Below are 16404 nucleotides of genomic sequence, written 5' to 3' on the forward strand. Positions count from 1 at the left end.
CACAACTACTGAGCCTGCGCTATAGAGCCCACAAGCCACAGCTACTGACCCCGCGCGCCTGGAGCCCATACTCCGCAACAAGAGAAGCCACCACAATGAGAAGCCCACACACCGCAACTAAGAGTAGCCCCCACCTGCCACAACTAGAGAAAGCCCACCTGCAGCAATGAAGACCCAACACAGCCAAAAATAAATTAATTTTTAAAGAAGTACTTAAATGTAAAGGTTTAAAAAAAAACAGCATGGTATTGGCACAAAAACAGACATGGATAAATGAAACAGGATAGAGAGCCCAGAAATAAACCCACATGCCTATGGTCAATTAATCTTTGACAAAGGAGGCAAGAATATACAATGGGAAAAAGACAGTCTCTTCAGCAAGTGATGCTGGGAAAGCTGAACAGCCACATGTAAATCAATGAAGCTAGAACACACCTTCACACCATACACAAAAATAAACTCAAAATGGCCTAAAGACTTAAACATAAGACATGACACTATAAAACTCCTAGAAGAGATAACTGGCAAAACATTCCCTGACATAACTTGTACCAATGTTTTCTTAGGTCAGTCTCCCAAGGCAATAGAAATAAAAACAAAAATAAATGAATGGGACCCATTCAAACTTACAGGGTTTTGCACAGCAAAGGAAACTATATACAAAATGAAAAGACAAGCTGCAGAATGGGAGAAAGTATTTGCAAACAATGTGACCAACAACCGATTGATTTCCAAAATACACAAACAGCTCATACAACTTAACAAAAAAACCTAATCGAAAAATGGGCAGAAGACCTAAACAGACATTTCTCAAAGAAGACATACAGATGGCCAACAGGTACATGAAAAGATGCTCAACTTCACTAATTATCTGAGAAATGCAATTCAAAAGGACAATGAGGTATCACCGCACGCTGGTCAGAATGGCCATCATTAAAAAGTCCACAAATAACAAATGCTGGAGAGGGTGTGGAGAAAAGGGAACCCTCTTACACTCTTGGTGGGAATGTAAATTGGTACAGCCACTATGGAGAACAGTATGGAGGTTCCTCAGAAAACTAAAAATAGAGTTCCCATATGATCCAGCAATCCTGCTCCTGGGCATATATCCAGACAAAACTCTAATCCAAAGAGATACATGCACCCTTATGTTCATAGCAGCACTATTCACAATAACCAAGACATGCAAACAACCTAAATGTCCATTGACAAATGAATGGATAAAGAAGATGTGTAACAGATATACAATGGAATACTACTCAACCATAAAAAAGAACAAAATAATGCCATTTGCAGCAACATGGATGCAACTAGATTATCATACTGAGTGAAGTAAGTCAGAAAGACAAATACCATTATGTTATCATTTATATGTGGAATCTAAAATATGACACAAATGAACCTATCCATGAAAAAGAAACATAATCATGCACATAGAGAACAGACTGGTGGTTGCCAAGGCGGAGGGGGGTGGGGGAGGGATGGAGTGAGGTTGGGGGTAGCAGATGTGAGCTTTTATATACACAATGGATAAACAAGGTCCTACTATACAGCACATAGAACTATATTCAATGTCATGTGATAAACCATAATGGAAAAAATATATACAACTGAATCACTTTGCTGTACAGCAGAAATTAACATTGTAAATCAACCATACTCAATTAAAAATTAATTAATTAAATAAAGCTAGAATTCAAAGAAGGCACAGACATAGGGAAAATTCTTATGGTCCTGATTCATTGGGTAGATGACAGGGTAGTTTGGGAACAATTTTCCTTGTTACAAAGTTAAAATATATTGTTCAATAGCATACTCTCTTCATTGGTAAATTTTCAAGTTATTCTACTAGAGAATTGAGGTTTTAAAAAAACGAATGTATTCCCAGATTTATCATCACATTCCAAGAGAAAATGGAATTGTCCTTAGACAAACTAACTGTAGGCACACATTTGTTCCATATAAAGAGGCATATTGTTTAAATGTTTAAAACACATTAATAAAAACTGTACATATTATCTCAGTGCAATTTGAAACATTTGAAAGAAACATCAATAAAATGCTGTTTCTATAGAACTGCATTCCTTTTACAAATAGTTTTATTTTCCCGGAAGATTAATCCACTTCAACAAGAAGGAATATGTTTAGATGGAGACCAAAAAGAAATATTCTAGGCAACCCTTGGAAGCTAACCACTCTGAAATGTTTTTTCCTTAATTTACTGCAGCAATACCCATTCTCACTGCTGTGACAGGTTGTTTAGGTCAGTAATCTATCCAAATCAGGTCTTCTATATGTAATAAATCATATATACCAAGGGATTTTTCAAATGTAACCATGTGTAGCAGTAGACTGAATTTCAGTTAACCAAGAGAGGAGTGGGGCAAAGGGTACGTTACCACAGTGACTCAAGGTGAAAATTCAACCTACTGTTATGTAATTATTCTCAAACTTGCCTGATAAGGATCACGGGGCATTTGCTCCTAGAAATTCTGACTCAGGAGGTGTGGGTAAGGCCCAGGAATCTTTTTGTAAAAAGCAATCCAGACGATTCTTAACTTCAGGCAGGTTAGAGGAACATGTTAAAAACATGAGTGAAAAGAGGTTTCTCTGCAGGAGGTGATCAGCTTCTAAAATACCCAATTCTTTAGATATTATTTAAAAACAATCAAACAGGCCTTAGAACTTCTACCTTTCACTCTTGGAACATTCTCACTGCCCAGTATGAAGTCCAGGCTAGAATCCTGAATGATCAAAGACCATGCAGAGAGAGGTCCAGCCAGTAAGTCCCCAGGCGGTGGTGAGGTTGTCTCAGACTTCCCAGCCTCACCCAGCAGCCTGGTGATGGCAGCGGTGTAACTCACTCAGGCAAGACAGAAGCAGAGCCATCCAAATGGGCACAGTCAACTAACACCGTCATGAGAAATGATCATAAGACAGTAGGTTTTGCATGGTTTATTACACAATACATAACTGATCAGAAAGTACAAGGTCAAACAGGAATGAAGCACTTACTAAAACACCAAACAAGAAGCTATATGATTTTGAGAATTTTATTTTCTGAGAATAGAAACTACAAAACAGAACAAAGGAAAAATAAATCCTGACAATCTGATTTAGTATTTAATCCTTTTAAAGTCACTGATTTTAAATATAAATGCTTTAATTTCATATTCACAAAACTAATTATAACAATATACTCTAATAAATTTTTTTAGGATTTTTCATGTATGTCAGAGGGTGTAAACCTCCTTACTACAACTGAATTCTTTTGTCTGTTCAACATAAACTTTTTTTAGACTAAATTGTAGTGGTCTCTCCCAAACATAGTAGACTTATATCCCTGTGGTGAATGTGGAATCATTGATTTCAGGGAAATTAGCATCCAATCATGTATTTCATATCCTTTGGCAACTAGAAAATGTTAAAGTGCTTGAAAGATAGCGTCTATGAGGATGTTCAGAGAGAAGATTTATTACCTATATAGGTACCAACAAAGATATTTAAAAGTTAGATTTGCATTGTGAAAAAATCTGTAGATTTGCATGGTTGAGGCTAACCTTCAAGTTTGCATAGTTCTATAGTCATAATTTGCATTGCTGCTGCATCAGAGGAAGCTTAAAAATATTTCTACTTTCTATGTCAGAATAAATTTAGAGAGCATAATTCTACTAATTTCTGCGTTCAACAAGTTTCCTTCAGTCAACATCTCTTCCTGTCTCACATCACCAACCCACTCCCAGCATCCAGTTTTATAATATGTTTTGTTAAGTGCTTACTAAATGATTAGTCTCTAAAGATGAGCAATGTCCATCAGTTGCATCATATCACTGAAAGCACGGAAAGTCTGCTGAACTAGCTTTTCTGCATCAGTCTCTGGACATGATTTCCAGGCTGTACAGGCCACAATAAACCTGTGAAGCACAAATAATAAATGATGAAGTAGAACACAAAAATCAACACAAAAAGGCTCCAAATTGAGATGGTGAATAGAGCCATTACCTTTATTCCATCTGGTTGTTCACATATGTAATATGATTTATTGCTCACATTAGGTAAATGTAACCTGACACAATAGAAAGTATAGCCATATTTATATATAATGCTAGGAACACTTAATTTACTGTGTGACTAGAGCCTAAGGACAAAAAGGAAACAAAAAACTAGCCAGAGCTCAAGAGTGCTCTGGGGTCAGGTCTTATTGTGTTAAACAAACTCACCTCTTGCCGTAAAAGACCTTACCAACATGCCCCAAATGGAATGAGTTAGAATATGAATTCATGCCACTGTCTGCAATAAAACTTGACCTATTTTTAAAGAAAAAGAATATAGTGCTGAAGAGAGTAAAAAAATAATAAAATAGAGAAAGAAGGATAAGAGGAGAGAAAGGCTGTTTCTAGAAAAACCAGAGAGAAACTCTCCTGAAACCAAAATATGCCTTCCACCACCATATCCTTCTAGATCCTCCTGATGAAGAAATCCCCTATCTGGCAGGTGATAAAAGTGGTCCCAAGAAGCTGAAACAAACAGGAAAGAAGCGTGGCTTCTGGTGGGCTCAGAGCCGAAACCTCACTACTAGCACTCTTGGAACTAGCCTTCCCCTTTCCAGACACACAAATTTTCAACAGCAAAACATGCATTATGCTCAAGTTAAAATCAAAATGTTGTGTAATGTAAAGCTTGTGGACGGCATGCAATTTTCACATCACTAAAAATTAAGACTGCAAAGTACGTATCTTTGACATGTACTTTAGATTAAGCAGAACAAAATAAAAACATGTTCTGGTCCAGTATATAATAATGAAACCAATGTTTGAATGGATTATATTTGCTGAAAGATATACAGCAACCTACAGAAATTCCTGCCTTGTTTTCACATAGTGATTCATGATCAGTAGGCATTTTCTCGCTATGCTGTGCATATACTTCTCAAATATTTAGCAAGATCTAAAGTATTTCTTTGCAAAGAGTAACGTTTGTATTTATGTGTTAAATTTTTTAAAAATTCAGTTATATTTTTAAATTATAGAAAGAACAATCATTCCTACATGAACAATTCACAAAAGAATATACACAGATGTCAATAAACAAAGAGAAAATGTTTTGCTTCATAAGAATTCAGGTTAGGTTATTTTTCCCTATAAAATTTCTACAGACTGCTTTATAATGTCTAAAGCTGGCAATGATGTGATGAAATACGGAAAGATAAAATACTATCATTATTTGTAATGAGAAAAACTGGAAATAGTATGGAAGTGGTTAAAGTATGAAATCCATAAGACTAGACATTCCTCAACCATTAAAATACCTCAAAGGATATTTAATGGCATTGGGAAATGCTTGAAGTAATATTAAGTGAGAGTGCAATTCACAAAAAGGACACTAAAATATTTACAATATGATCTAAATTTGTAATAATTACACACACACAATCTATGTATATTATAGATTAGAAAGATAATGGTCTTATGTCTTATAATGGAAATGTTAACTTTGTTCCTATATTTTTCCATATTTTACAAATTTTTTTACATTGAGCATGCAGTACATTTAAAATAAAATGTTGTACTCCCTCTTGCAAGAGCACTGGAATCACAACTAACTGCTGAACAATCATCGACAGGAAGACACTGAAACTCACCAAAAAATATACCCCACATCCAAAGACACAGGAGAAGCCACAGTGAGAAGGTAGTAGAGGCGCAATCACAATAAAATCAAATCCCAGAACCACTAGGTGGGTGACTCACAAACTGGAGAACAATAATACCAAAGAGGTCCACCCACTGGAGTGAAGGTTCTGAGTCCCATGTCAGGCTTCCCAATCTGGGGGTCCGGCAACGGGAGGAGGAATTCCCAGAGAATCAGACTCGAAGGCTAGCGGCATTTGATTGCAGGACTTCGACAGGACTGGGGGAAACAGAGGCTCCACTCTTGGAAGGCACACACAAAGTAGTGTGCGCGTCGGGACCCAGGGGAAGGAGCAGTGACCCCATAGGAGACTGAACCAGACCTGCCTGCTAGTGCTGGAGGGTCTCCTGAAGAGGCAGGGGTGGCTGTGGCTCAAAGTTCTGGGAAGTACTCCTTGGTGTGAGCCCTCCCAGAGTCCACCATTAGCCCCACCAAAGAGCCCGGTAGGCTCTAGGGCTGGGTTGCCTCAGGCCAAACAACTAACAGGGAGAGAACTGAGCCCCACCCAACAGCAGACAAGCAGATTAAAGTTTTACTGACCTCTCCCCACCAGAGCAACACCCAGCTCTACACACCACCAGTCCCTCCCATCAGGAAGCTTGCACAAGCCTCTTAGATAGCTGCATCCACCAGAGGGCAGACAGCAGAAGCAAGAAGAACTACAATCCTGCAGCCTGTGGAATGAAAACCACATTCACAGAAAGACAGACAAAATGAAAAGGCAGAGGACTCTGTACCAGATGAAGGAATAAGATAAACCCCCAGAAAAACAGCTAAATGAAGTGGAGATAGGCAACCTTCCAGAAAAGAATTCAGAATAATGACAGTGAAGATGATCCAGGCCCTCAGAAAAACAATGGAGGCAAAGATCGAGAAGATGCAAGAAATGTTTAACAAAGACCTAGAAGAATAAAAGAACAAACAAACAGAGATGAACAATACAATGACTGAAATGAAAAATGAAAAATGAAAAATACACTAGAAGGAATCAACAGCAGAATAACTGAGGCAGAAGAATGGATAAGTGACCTGGAATACAGAATGGTGGAATTCACTGCCGCGGAACAGAATAAAGAAAAAAGAATGAAAAGAAATGAAGACAGCCTAGGAGAACTCTGGGACAACATTAAACACAACAATTCACATTACAGGGGTCCCAGAAGGAGAAGAGAGAGAGAAAGGAGCCGAGAAAATATGTGAAGAGATTATAATCAAAAACTTCCCCAACATGGGAAAGGAAATAGCCACCCAAGTCCAGGACACAGAGAGTCCCAGGCATGATAAATCCAAGGAGAAACATGCCAAGACACATAGGAATCAAATTGGCAAAAATTAAAGACAAAGAAAAATTATTAAAAGCAACAAGGAAAAAACGACAACACACAAGGGAACTTCCATAAGGTTAACAGTTGATTTCTCAGCAGAAGCTCGACAAGCCAGAAGGGAGTGGCACCATATATTTAAAGTGATGAAAGGGAAGAACCTACAACCAAGATTACTCTACCCAGCAAGGATCTCATTCAGAATCAATGAAGAAATCAAAAGCTTTACAGACAAGCAAAAGCTAAGAGAATTCAGCACCACCAAACCAGCTCTACAACAAATGCTAAAGGAACTTCTCTAAGTGGGAAACAAGAGAAGAAAAGAACCTACAAAAACAAATCAAAAACAATTAAGAAAACAGTATTAGGAACACACATATCAATAATTATCTTAAATGTGAATGGATTAAATGCTCCAACCAAAAGACACAGGCTCACTGAATGGATGCAAAAACAAGACCCATATATATGCTGTCTACAAGAGACCCACTTCAGACCTAGGGACACACACAGACTGAAAGTGAGGGGATGGATAAAGAGACTCCATGCAAATGGAAATGAAAAGAAAGCTGGAGTAGCAATACTCATATCAGATAAAATAGACTTTAAAATAAAGAATGCTGCAAGACACAAGGAAGGACACTACATAATGATCAAGGGATCAATCCAAGAGGAAAATATAACAACTATAAATATATATGCACCTAACATAGGAGCACCTCAGTACATAAGGCAAATGCTAACAGCTATAAAAGAGGAAATCGACAGTAACACAATAGTGGAGGACTTCAACACCTCACTAACACCAATGGATACATCATCCAGACAGAAAATTAAAAAGGAAACACAAGCTTTAAATGACACAATAGACCAGTTAGATTTCATTGATATTTATAGGACATTCCATCCAAAAACAGCAGATTACACTTTCTTCTCGAGTGCACACAGAACATTCTCCAGGATAGATCACTTCTTGGGTCACAAATCAAGCCTCGGTAAATTTAAGAAAATTGAAATCATATCAAGCATCTTTTCTGACCACAACGCAATGAGATTAGAAATCAATTACAGGGAAAAACTGTAAAAAACACAAACACGTGGAGGCTAAACAATACATTACTAAATAACCAAGAGATCACTGAAGACATCAAAGAGGAAATCAAATAATACCTAGAGATAAATGACAATGAAAACACGATGTCCCAAAACCTATGGGATGCAGCAAAAGCAGTTCTAAGAGGGAAGTTTATAGCAATACAATTCTACCTCAAGAAACAAGAAAGGTCTCAAATAAACAATCTAACCTTACTCCTAAAGGAACTAGAGACAGAAGAACAGACAAAACCCAAAGTTGATAGAAGGAAAGAAATCATAAAGATCAGAGCAGAAATAAATGAAATAGAAACAAAGAAAACAATAGCAAAGATCAATAAAACTAAAAGCTGGTTCTTTGAGAAGGTAAACAAAACTGACAAACCTTTAGCCAGACTCATCAAGGAAAAGAGGGAGATGACTCAAATCAATAATATTAGAAATGAAAAAAGGAGAAGTTACAATGGACACCGCAGAAATACAAAGCATCCTAAGAGACTACTACAAGCAACTCTATGCCAATAAAATGGACAACCTGGAAGAAATGGACAAATTTTTAGAAAAGTATAACCTTACAAGACTGACCAGGAAGAAACAGAAAATATGAACAGACCTATCACAAGTAATGAAATTGAAACTGTGATTAAGAATCCTCCAACGAACAAAAGTCCAGGACCAGATGACTTTACAGGTGAAATCTACCAAGCATTTAGAGAAGAGCTAACACCCATCCTTCTCAAACTCTTCCAAAAAACTGCAGAGGAAGGAACACTCCCAAACTCATTCTACAAGGCCACCGTCACCCTGATACCAAAACTAGACAAAGATACTACAAAAAAAGAAAATTACTGACCAATATGACTGATGAATATAGATGCAAAAATTCTCCACAAAATACTAGCAAAAATTCTCAACAAAATACTAGCAAACACACTCCAACAACACATTAAAAGGACCATACACCATGATCAAGTGGGATTTATCCCAGGGACACAAGAATTCTTCAACATACACAAATCAATGTGATACACCATATTAACAAGTTGAAGAAGAAAAACCATATGATCATCTCAATAGATGCAGAAAAAGCTTTTGACAAAATCAACACCCATTTATGATAAAAACTCTCTAGAATGTGGGCAGAGAGGGAACCTACCTAAAAATAATAAAGGCCATGTACGACAAACCCACAGCAAACATCATTCTCAATGGTGAAAAACTGAAAGCATTTCCTCTAAGGTCAGGAACAAGACAAGGATGTCCACTCTTGCCACTATTATTCAATAGAGTTTTGGAAGTCCTAGCCACGGCAATCAGAGAAGAAAAAGAAATAAAAGGAATCCAAACTGGAAAAGAAGAAGTAAAACTATCACTGTTTGCAGATGATATATACTGTACATAGATAATCCTAAAGATGCCACCAGAAAACTACTAGAGCTAATCAATGCATTTGGTAAAGTTGCAGGATACACAATTAATGCACAGAAATGTCTTGCATTCCTATACACTAACAATGAAAGATCAGAAAGAGAAATTAAGGAAAGAACCCCATTCACCATTGCAGCAAAAGCATAAAATACCAAGGAATAAACCTACCTGAGGAGGTAAAAGACCTGTATGCAGAAAACTATAAGACAGTAATGAAAGAAGTCAAAGATGACACAAACAGATGGAGAGACAGATACCATGTTTTTGGACTGGAAGAATCAATATTGTGAAAATGACTATACTACCCAAAGCAATCTACAGATTCAATGCAATCCCTATCAAATTATCAATGTCATTTTGTACAGAACTAGAACAAAAAATCTTAAAATTTGTATGAAGACACAAAAGAGCTCAAATAGCCAAAGCAATTTTAAGGGAAAAAAATGGAGCTGGAGGAATCAGACCTCCTGACTGAAGACTATACTACAAAGCTACCATAATCAAGACAATATGGTTCTGGCACAAAAACAGAAATACAGATCAATGGAACAGGATAGAAAGCCCAGAGATAAACCCGCGCACCTATGGTCAACTAATCTATGAGAAAGGAAGCAAGGATATACAATGGAGAAAAGACAGTCTTTTCAATAAGTGGTGCTGGGAAAACTGGACAGTTCATGTAAAAGGATGAAATTAGAACACTACCTAACACCATATACAAAAATAAACTGAAAATGGATTAAAGACCTAAATGTAAGACCGAACACTACAAAACTCTTAGAGGAAAACATAGGAAGAATACTCTTTGACATAAAGAGTCTTTTTTGACCCACCTCCCAGGGTAATGGAAATAAAAACAAAAATAAACAAATGGGACCTAATGAAACTTAAAAGCTTTTGCACAGCAAAGGAAACTAGAAACAAGACGAAAAGTCAACCCTCAGAATGGGAGAAAGTATTTGCAAATGAATCAACAGATAAAGGATTTTCTCCAAAATATATAAACAGCCCATGCAGCTCAATATTAAAAAAAAAAAAAACCCAATCCAAAAATGGGCAGAAGACCTTAGTAGACATTTCTCCAAAGAAGACATACAGATGGCCAAGAGGCACATGAAAAGCTGCTAAACATCACTAATTATTAGAGAAATGCAAATCAAAACTACAGTGAGGTATCACCTCACATCGGTTAGAATGGGCATCATCAGAAACTCTACGAACAACCAATGGTGGCAAGGGTGTGGAGAATGCAACAGTGCATTCCCACCAAATGCATTGTTGGTGGGAATGTAAACTGATACAGCAGCCACTATGGAGAACAGTATGGAGGCTCCTTAAAAAACTAAAAATAGAATTACCATATGATCCAGCATTCCCACTACTGGGCATATACCCAGAACAAAACCGTAATTCAGAAAAGACACATGCACCCCAATGTTCACTGAAGCACTATTTACAGTAGCCAGGTCATGGAAGCAACCTAAATGCCCATCAACAGGAATGGATAAAGATGTGGTACATATATACAATGGACTATTACTCAGCCATAGAAAGGAATGAAATTGCATCATTTGTTGAGACGTGGATGGACCTAGAGACTGTCATACAGAGTAAGTCAGAAAGGGAAAAACAAATATCGTATATTAACGCATATATGTGGAATCTAGAAAAATGGTACAGATGAACCAGTTTGCAAGGCCGAAACAGACACACAGATGTAGAGAACAAACATATGGACACCAAGGGGGGAAAGTGCGGGGGTGAGGGATGGTGGGATGAATTGGGAGATAGGGATTGACACATATACACTAATATGCATAAAATAACTAATAAAAACCTACTGTATAAAAAAAATAAAATTCCAAAAATAAATTATTGCCCAAATATCCACATGCTGGGTGTTCATTAATTCCTCTAACAAATAATTTCACTTCACAATAAACATGGCATTGTAGTTCTAAAAATAAAATAAAATAAAATGCTATTTCAAAAGTAAACCAATATTCTTTAGGTCACACATTTTCAAGCTTAATAGTGAATGAAAAAATTCCTTTCAGAGAATTTCCATGTATTGTTATTTCATTTAAAAACTATTTTGGGTGTATACATAGTAATGACTCATAAATGTACACTTCGAGATCTGACCTCTTTTCTGAACTCCAAACATATATCCAACTGCCTACTGGCATATTCTCTTGTATATAAATTATAATAAATTCCTGTATTAGCAGAAATCTTGAAGTCACCATGTAGAAAACAAAATTGTTGATTCTACCCTAACATGGCCATTTCCCCTCTAATTTTCTCCATCCCAGTAAATGCCACCATCGGAATCAGCAATCCATCAGTAAATCTTACTGGTTCTACCTCCAAAATACCTCTCAAATACCTCTACTGCTCTCCACCCTCAGTATCAACTGCCTCGTTCAATGTATCATCCATGCTTCCTGATTTCCTTCATCTCATTTTTTTTTCCTTCATCTCATTCTTGCTCATAGTACTGTCCACCTAATTTATATTGCACGTAACAGCCAAGGATCCTTTTCACATGTAAATAAAATGTACCTTTCATGCTTAAAATTGGTAAAATGCTTTCTATTATTTTTAGGAGAAAATCCAGACTCCTTAGCATGTTACAAGGCCCTACATCAACTGACCACCGCAACCAAATCAGTATCTCCAGGAGTGCTGTTTTTAAAGTTCTCCAGGTGATTCTCATGTGCACTCAGGGCTGAGAACACTGCCCTCCCTACCAGATTTAGCTCTTGTCTACCGCTCTTCAATCTCTTCTTCTACCACCCTCCCACTCACTAGTTAATGTAGAGCCATAGTGCCTCTGTCCCTTAAAATTCCCAGCTCTTCCCTGCCCTCAGACCTGTATGCTTATGTTAAACAACAAAGTCATTGTGAAACATTTACTGAGTGCAACATATTTATGAGGTATTGTTACAGAGCTGGGGATACAAAAACAAAGACCACATTTGTGGGACTGTATTCTAGGAAGGAAAGATAGGTAACATGCAAATAAGTACATATACACACACACACGGTGGTTAAAATGCAGGTGTGTGTGGGGAAGGGGGAAAAAATGCTATTTTAGATGGTCAGGGAAGGCCTCTCAGATGACAGCAAATACCTATCTGAAATAAGGGAGTCATCCTTGCACGTATTTCAAGGAAGAGACTACTAAGCTGAGGAAATCATGACCGTGAAGGCCTTGAGGAGGGCGCTTGCCTGGCATGTTCAAGGTACAAGGGAATCAGTGGCAGCCTTGTAGGAGACAGGGTCAGAGAGGTAGATGAGACCTAGATCATGTAGGGTCTCTCAGGAGGACTTTGGATCTTGCGTGAGTGAAAGAAGAAGCCCTCGGAGGCTTCTGAGTAGGAGAACAATACGAGTTGAGTTCCATTTGGCCATCAGGGCTGCTGTGTAGAGAATGGTCTGTAGGGAAGGACAGGTGGCAGCAAGAAGACCGCAGAGAACCTGTTGCAGTGACCTAAGAGGGAGAAGACGGTGGCTCAGCCAGGGTGGCAGAGTTGGAGAGAGCAAGCAGGGATCAGATTCTGGAGAGCTGTTTTCCTGGTTATTCGTATGATGGATTCCTTCACATCCTTAACATCTCAGTTTCATCATCCCTCCCTCAGACACCTTCCCTGACCACATACTATATAAAGCAGTGCTCTGACTCTACCAGTTTGTCTCTATTACCACAACAATTTGATTATTTGCTCTACAACCTTCCTCACTATTTGCAGTTATCCTGCTTATTTGTTTGCTCTTGTTCCTGTTTCCCAAGTAGAAAATACTATCTTTAAGAGAGGGGTTTTGTCTGTCTTGTGTCCTTAGCACCTAAAACAATCCTTGGCACATTTTAAGTTCTCATTAAATATTTCCTGAATAAGCGATTGGAAACTGTCCCAGGATCATTAAAAATACATTTTTCAAAAAGTCAAAGAGCTGAGGCATATCTGGCTTAAACTCTTATCACTGCATGCAATGTAACATCCACGACATGTCAGAGAATATGTTAGAATCCTTTAGTTATTCTCTGTATATGATAATGATTTTGGACCTGATAAAGGATAAACATGGCTAATAAGATCCATCATTCAACCTTCAATTTGTAGATTAATGTACAGAAACTGAATACTCTGGGAATACATCATCTAAGACTTGGATGCCAACAAATACAAGCACCCCTGGTATGCACAAGTCACGCTTGACATGGAGACAGATGATAAAATTTTGAAAAAAATAACACTGAATGTAAACTCTTAAAAAAAGGAAAAATAGAAAAACAGTACCTTAGAAACTGAACTATGTCACACATTTTTTTTTTTTAAAGAAGACAGACTTTATTAGAGGGAACGGTCGCTGCCAGAGCAGTGGGCTGACTTCCTATTCCGAACATGTGCTATTAGTCAGTTTTTACAGCCAGAGAACAAAGGAATGGTCCAAGGTGAAAATTTCATTTACTGATTGGTCGAGGCATATATACCTTCCTTCTATAGAGTGGGAGTGGGACAGGGCAGATGCCTTTCCTTATTTGGGACAGGTCCCATCGCCCAGGTGGGCTCAGGAATTTCATAACCATCGCAACATGGTGGGGAGGGTGATTAAGAGTCCAGTAGGGGGTGTGACGCTGAAACGTTTTCAGGCAGGGTCGTCCTTTGTCCTTGAAGCACCCTTGTCCTTGGAGCACCACAGCAAGGCGTCTTGCTCACCGGACCACGAGAGAAGTCCCAGAAGGCTGATATTTAGAGAGGAAATTCCAGTGGAACATAGATGTTTAAAGGGAACTGCTGTGATGTTTGCCACGTGGTATGCAATGTCACTCTTCTTCCACACCTTCTCCAAAAAATCTTCAGTAAAACTTTATCGCTCCACCATGTACAGCAGACTGGAACTGGTCTCCTAGCATTGCATTTAAACACTGAATGCAGCCTCAGAGTGGACCAAGGGTGAGAGCTCTGGTTACCGTGGGGGGCCTTGCCACATCTGGCCACATCCGATTTTTTTTTTTTAAACATCTTTATTGGAGTATAATTGCTTTACAATAGTGTGTTAGTTTCTGCTTTATAACAAAGTGAATCCGTTATACATATACATATGTCCCCGTATTTCTTCCCTCTTGCGTCTCCCTCCCTCCCACCCTCCCTATCCCACCCCTCTAGGTGGTCACAAAGCACTGAGCTGATCTCCCTGTGCTATGTGGCTGCTTCCCACTAGCTATCTATTTTACGTTTGGTAGTATATATATGTCCATGCCACTCTCTCACTTTGTCACAGCTTCCCCTTCCCCCTCCCCGTATCCTCAAGTCCATCCTCTAGTAGGTCTGTGTCTTTATTCCCGTCTTACCCCTAGGTTCTTCATGACAATTTTTTTTTTTAGATTCCATATATATGTGTTAGCATACGGTATTTGTTTTTCTCTTTCTGACTTACTTCCCTCTGTATGACAGACTCTAGGTCCATCCACCTCACTACAAATAACTCAATTTCGTTTCTTTTTATGGCTGAGTAATATTCCATTGTATATATGTACCACATCTTCTTTATCCATTCATCTGTCAATGGACACTTAGGTTGCTTCCATGTCCTAACTATTGTAAATAAAGCTGCAATGAACACTTTGGTACATGACTCTGTTTGAATTATGGTTTTCTCAGGGTATACACCCAGTAGTGGGATTGCTGGGTCATATGGTAGTTCTGTTTTTAGTTTTTTAAGGAACCTCCATACTGTTCTCCATAGTGGCTGTATCAATTCACATTCCCACCAGCAGTGCAAGAGTGTTCCCTTTTCTCCACACCCTCTCCAGCATTTATTGTTTGTAGATTTTTGGATGATGGCTATTCTGACCAGTGTGAGATGATACCGCACTGTAGTTTTGATTTGCATTTCTCTAATGATTAATGATGTTGAGCATTCTTTCATGTGTTTGTTGGAAATCTGTATATCTTCTTTGGAGAAATGTCTATTCAGGTCTTCTGCCCATTTTTGGATTGGGTTGTTTGTTTTTTTGTTATTGAGCTGCATGAGCTGCTTGTAAATTTTGGAGGTTAATCCTTTGTCAGCTGCTTCATTGGCAAATATTTTCTCCCATTCTGAGGGTTGTCTTTTCGTCTTGTTTCTAGTTTCCTTTGCTGTGCAAAAGCTTTTAAGTTTCATTAGGTCCCATTTGTTTATTTTTGTTTTTATTTCCATTTCTCTAGGAGGTGGGTCAAAAAGGATCGTGCTGTGATTTATGTCATAGAGTGTTCTGCCTGTGTTTTCCTCTAAGAGTTTGATAGTGTCTGGCCTTACATTTAGGGCTTTAATCCATTTTGAGTTTATTTTTGTGTATGGTGTTAGGGAGTGTTCTAATTTCATTCTTTTACATGTAGCTGTCCAGTTTTTCCCAGCACCACTTATTGAAGAGGTTGTCTTTTCTCCATTGTATATTCTTGCCTCCTTTATCAAAGATAAGGTGTCACACATATTATTATTCCCATTTTTCACATTCCACCTGAAATGCCTCTAAGCCTGCTCTCTTCTTATTCATACAGTGCTATATGTGTAGCCCCATTATCTAAATTCCCAAGCTCTGACAGATCCCTGTGAAGAGACGGCCACACTCTGTGAAAGGGGACTTTCCAAGCCTTTCTGTCAATTCGCTATTACCTTGTTCTCCACCTCTCTTTACCCTACCAGGTTTTAGTATTTTCTTTCTCATTCTTTCCACAAATTTAAGTCAAATCCCATACAACCAAAATGAAATGCGTCTGAATTGGTAAAACATCCTTTTCTGAACACAAATTAATTTACCTTGTCTCTTGTCTTGGTCTCATTAGTATTGTCTATGCACTAACCACCACATATTTATAGACCA

General features: G+C 38.2%; 1 protein-coding gene across 8 annotated transcripts in view; it reads right to left on the reverse strand.

Moving 5' to 3' along the window:
* Positions 1–16404, reverse strand: part of CROT (carnitine O-octanoyltransferase) — a 94817-nt gene that overhangs the window by 29663 nt on the left and 48750 nt on the right. For 6 of the 8 annotated variants that reach the window (XM_049714900.1, XM_049714899.1, XM_033440239.2 and 3 more), the window contains one exon: positions 2941–3914. The exons of 1 other annotated variant lie outside the window; for it this stretch is intronic. In XM_049714900.1, the coding sequence (XP_049570857.1) occupies positions 3794–3914 (121 nt within the window). In that variant the 3' untranslated portion in view covers positions 2941–3793. Of the gene's footprint in view, positions 1–2940; positions 3915–4818; positions 15987–16404 lie in introns of those variants that run through there. One more of the 8 variants, XM_033440217.2, reaches the window with a different exon arrangement.

This window comes from Orcinus orca, chromosome 9, assembly GCF_937001465.1.
Source record: "Orcinus orca chromosome 9, mOrcOrc1.1, whole genome shotgun sequence".
NCBI classification, from domain to species: Eukaryota; Metazoa; Chordata; class Mammalia; order Artiodactyla; family Delphinidae; genus Orcinus; species Orcinus orca.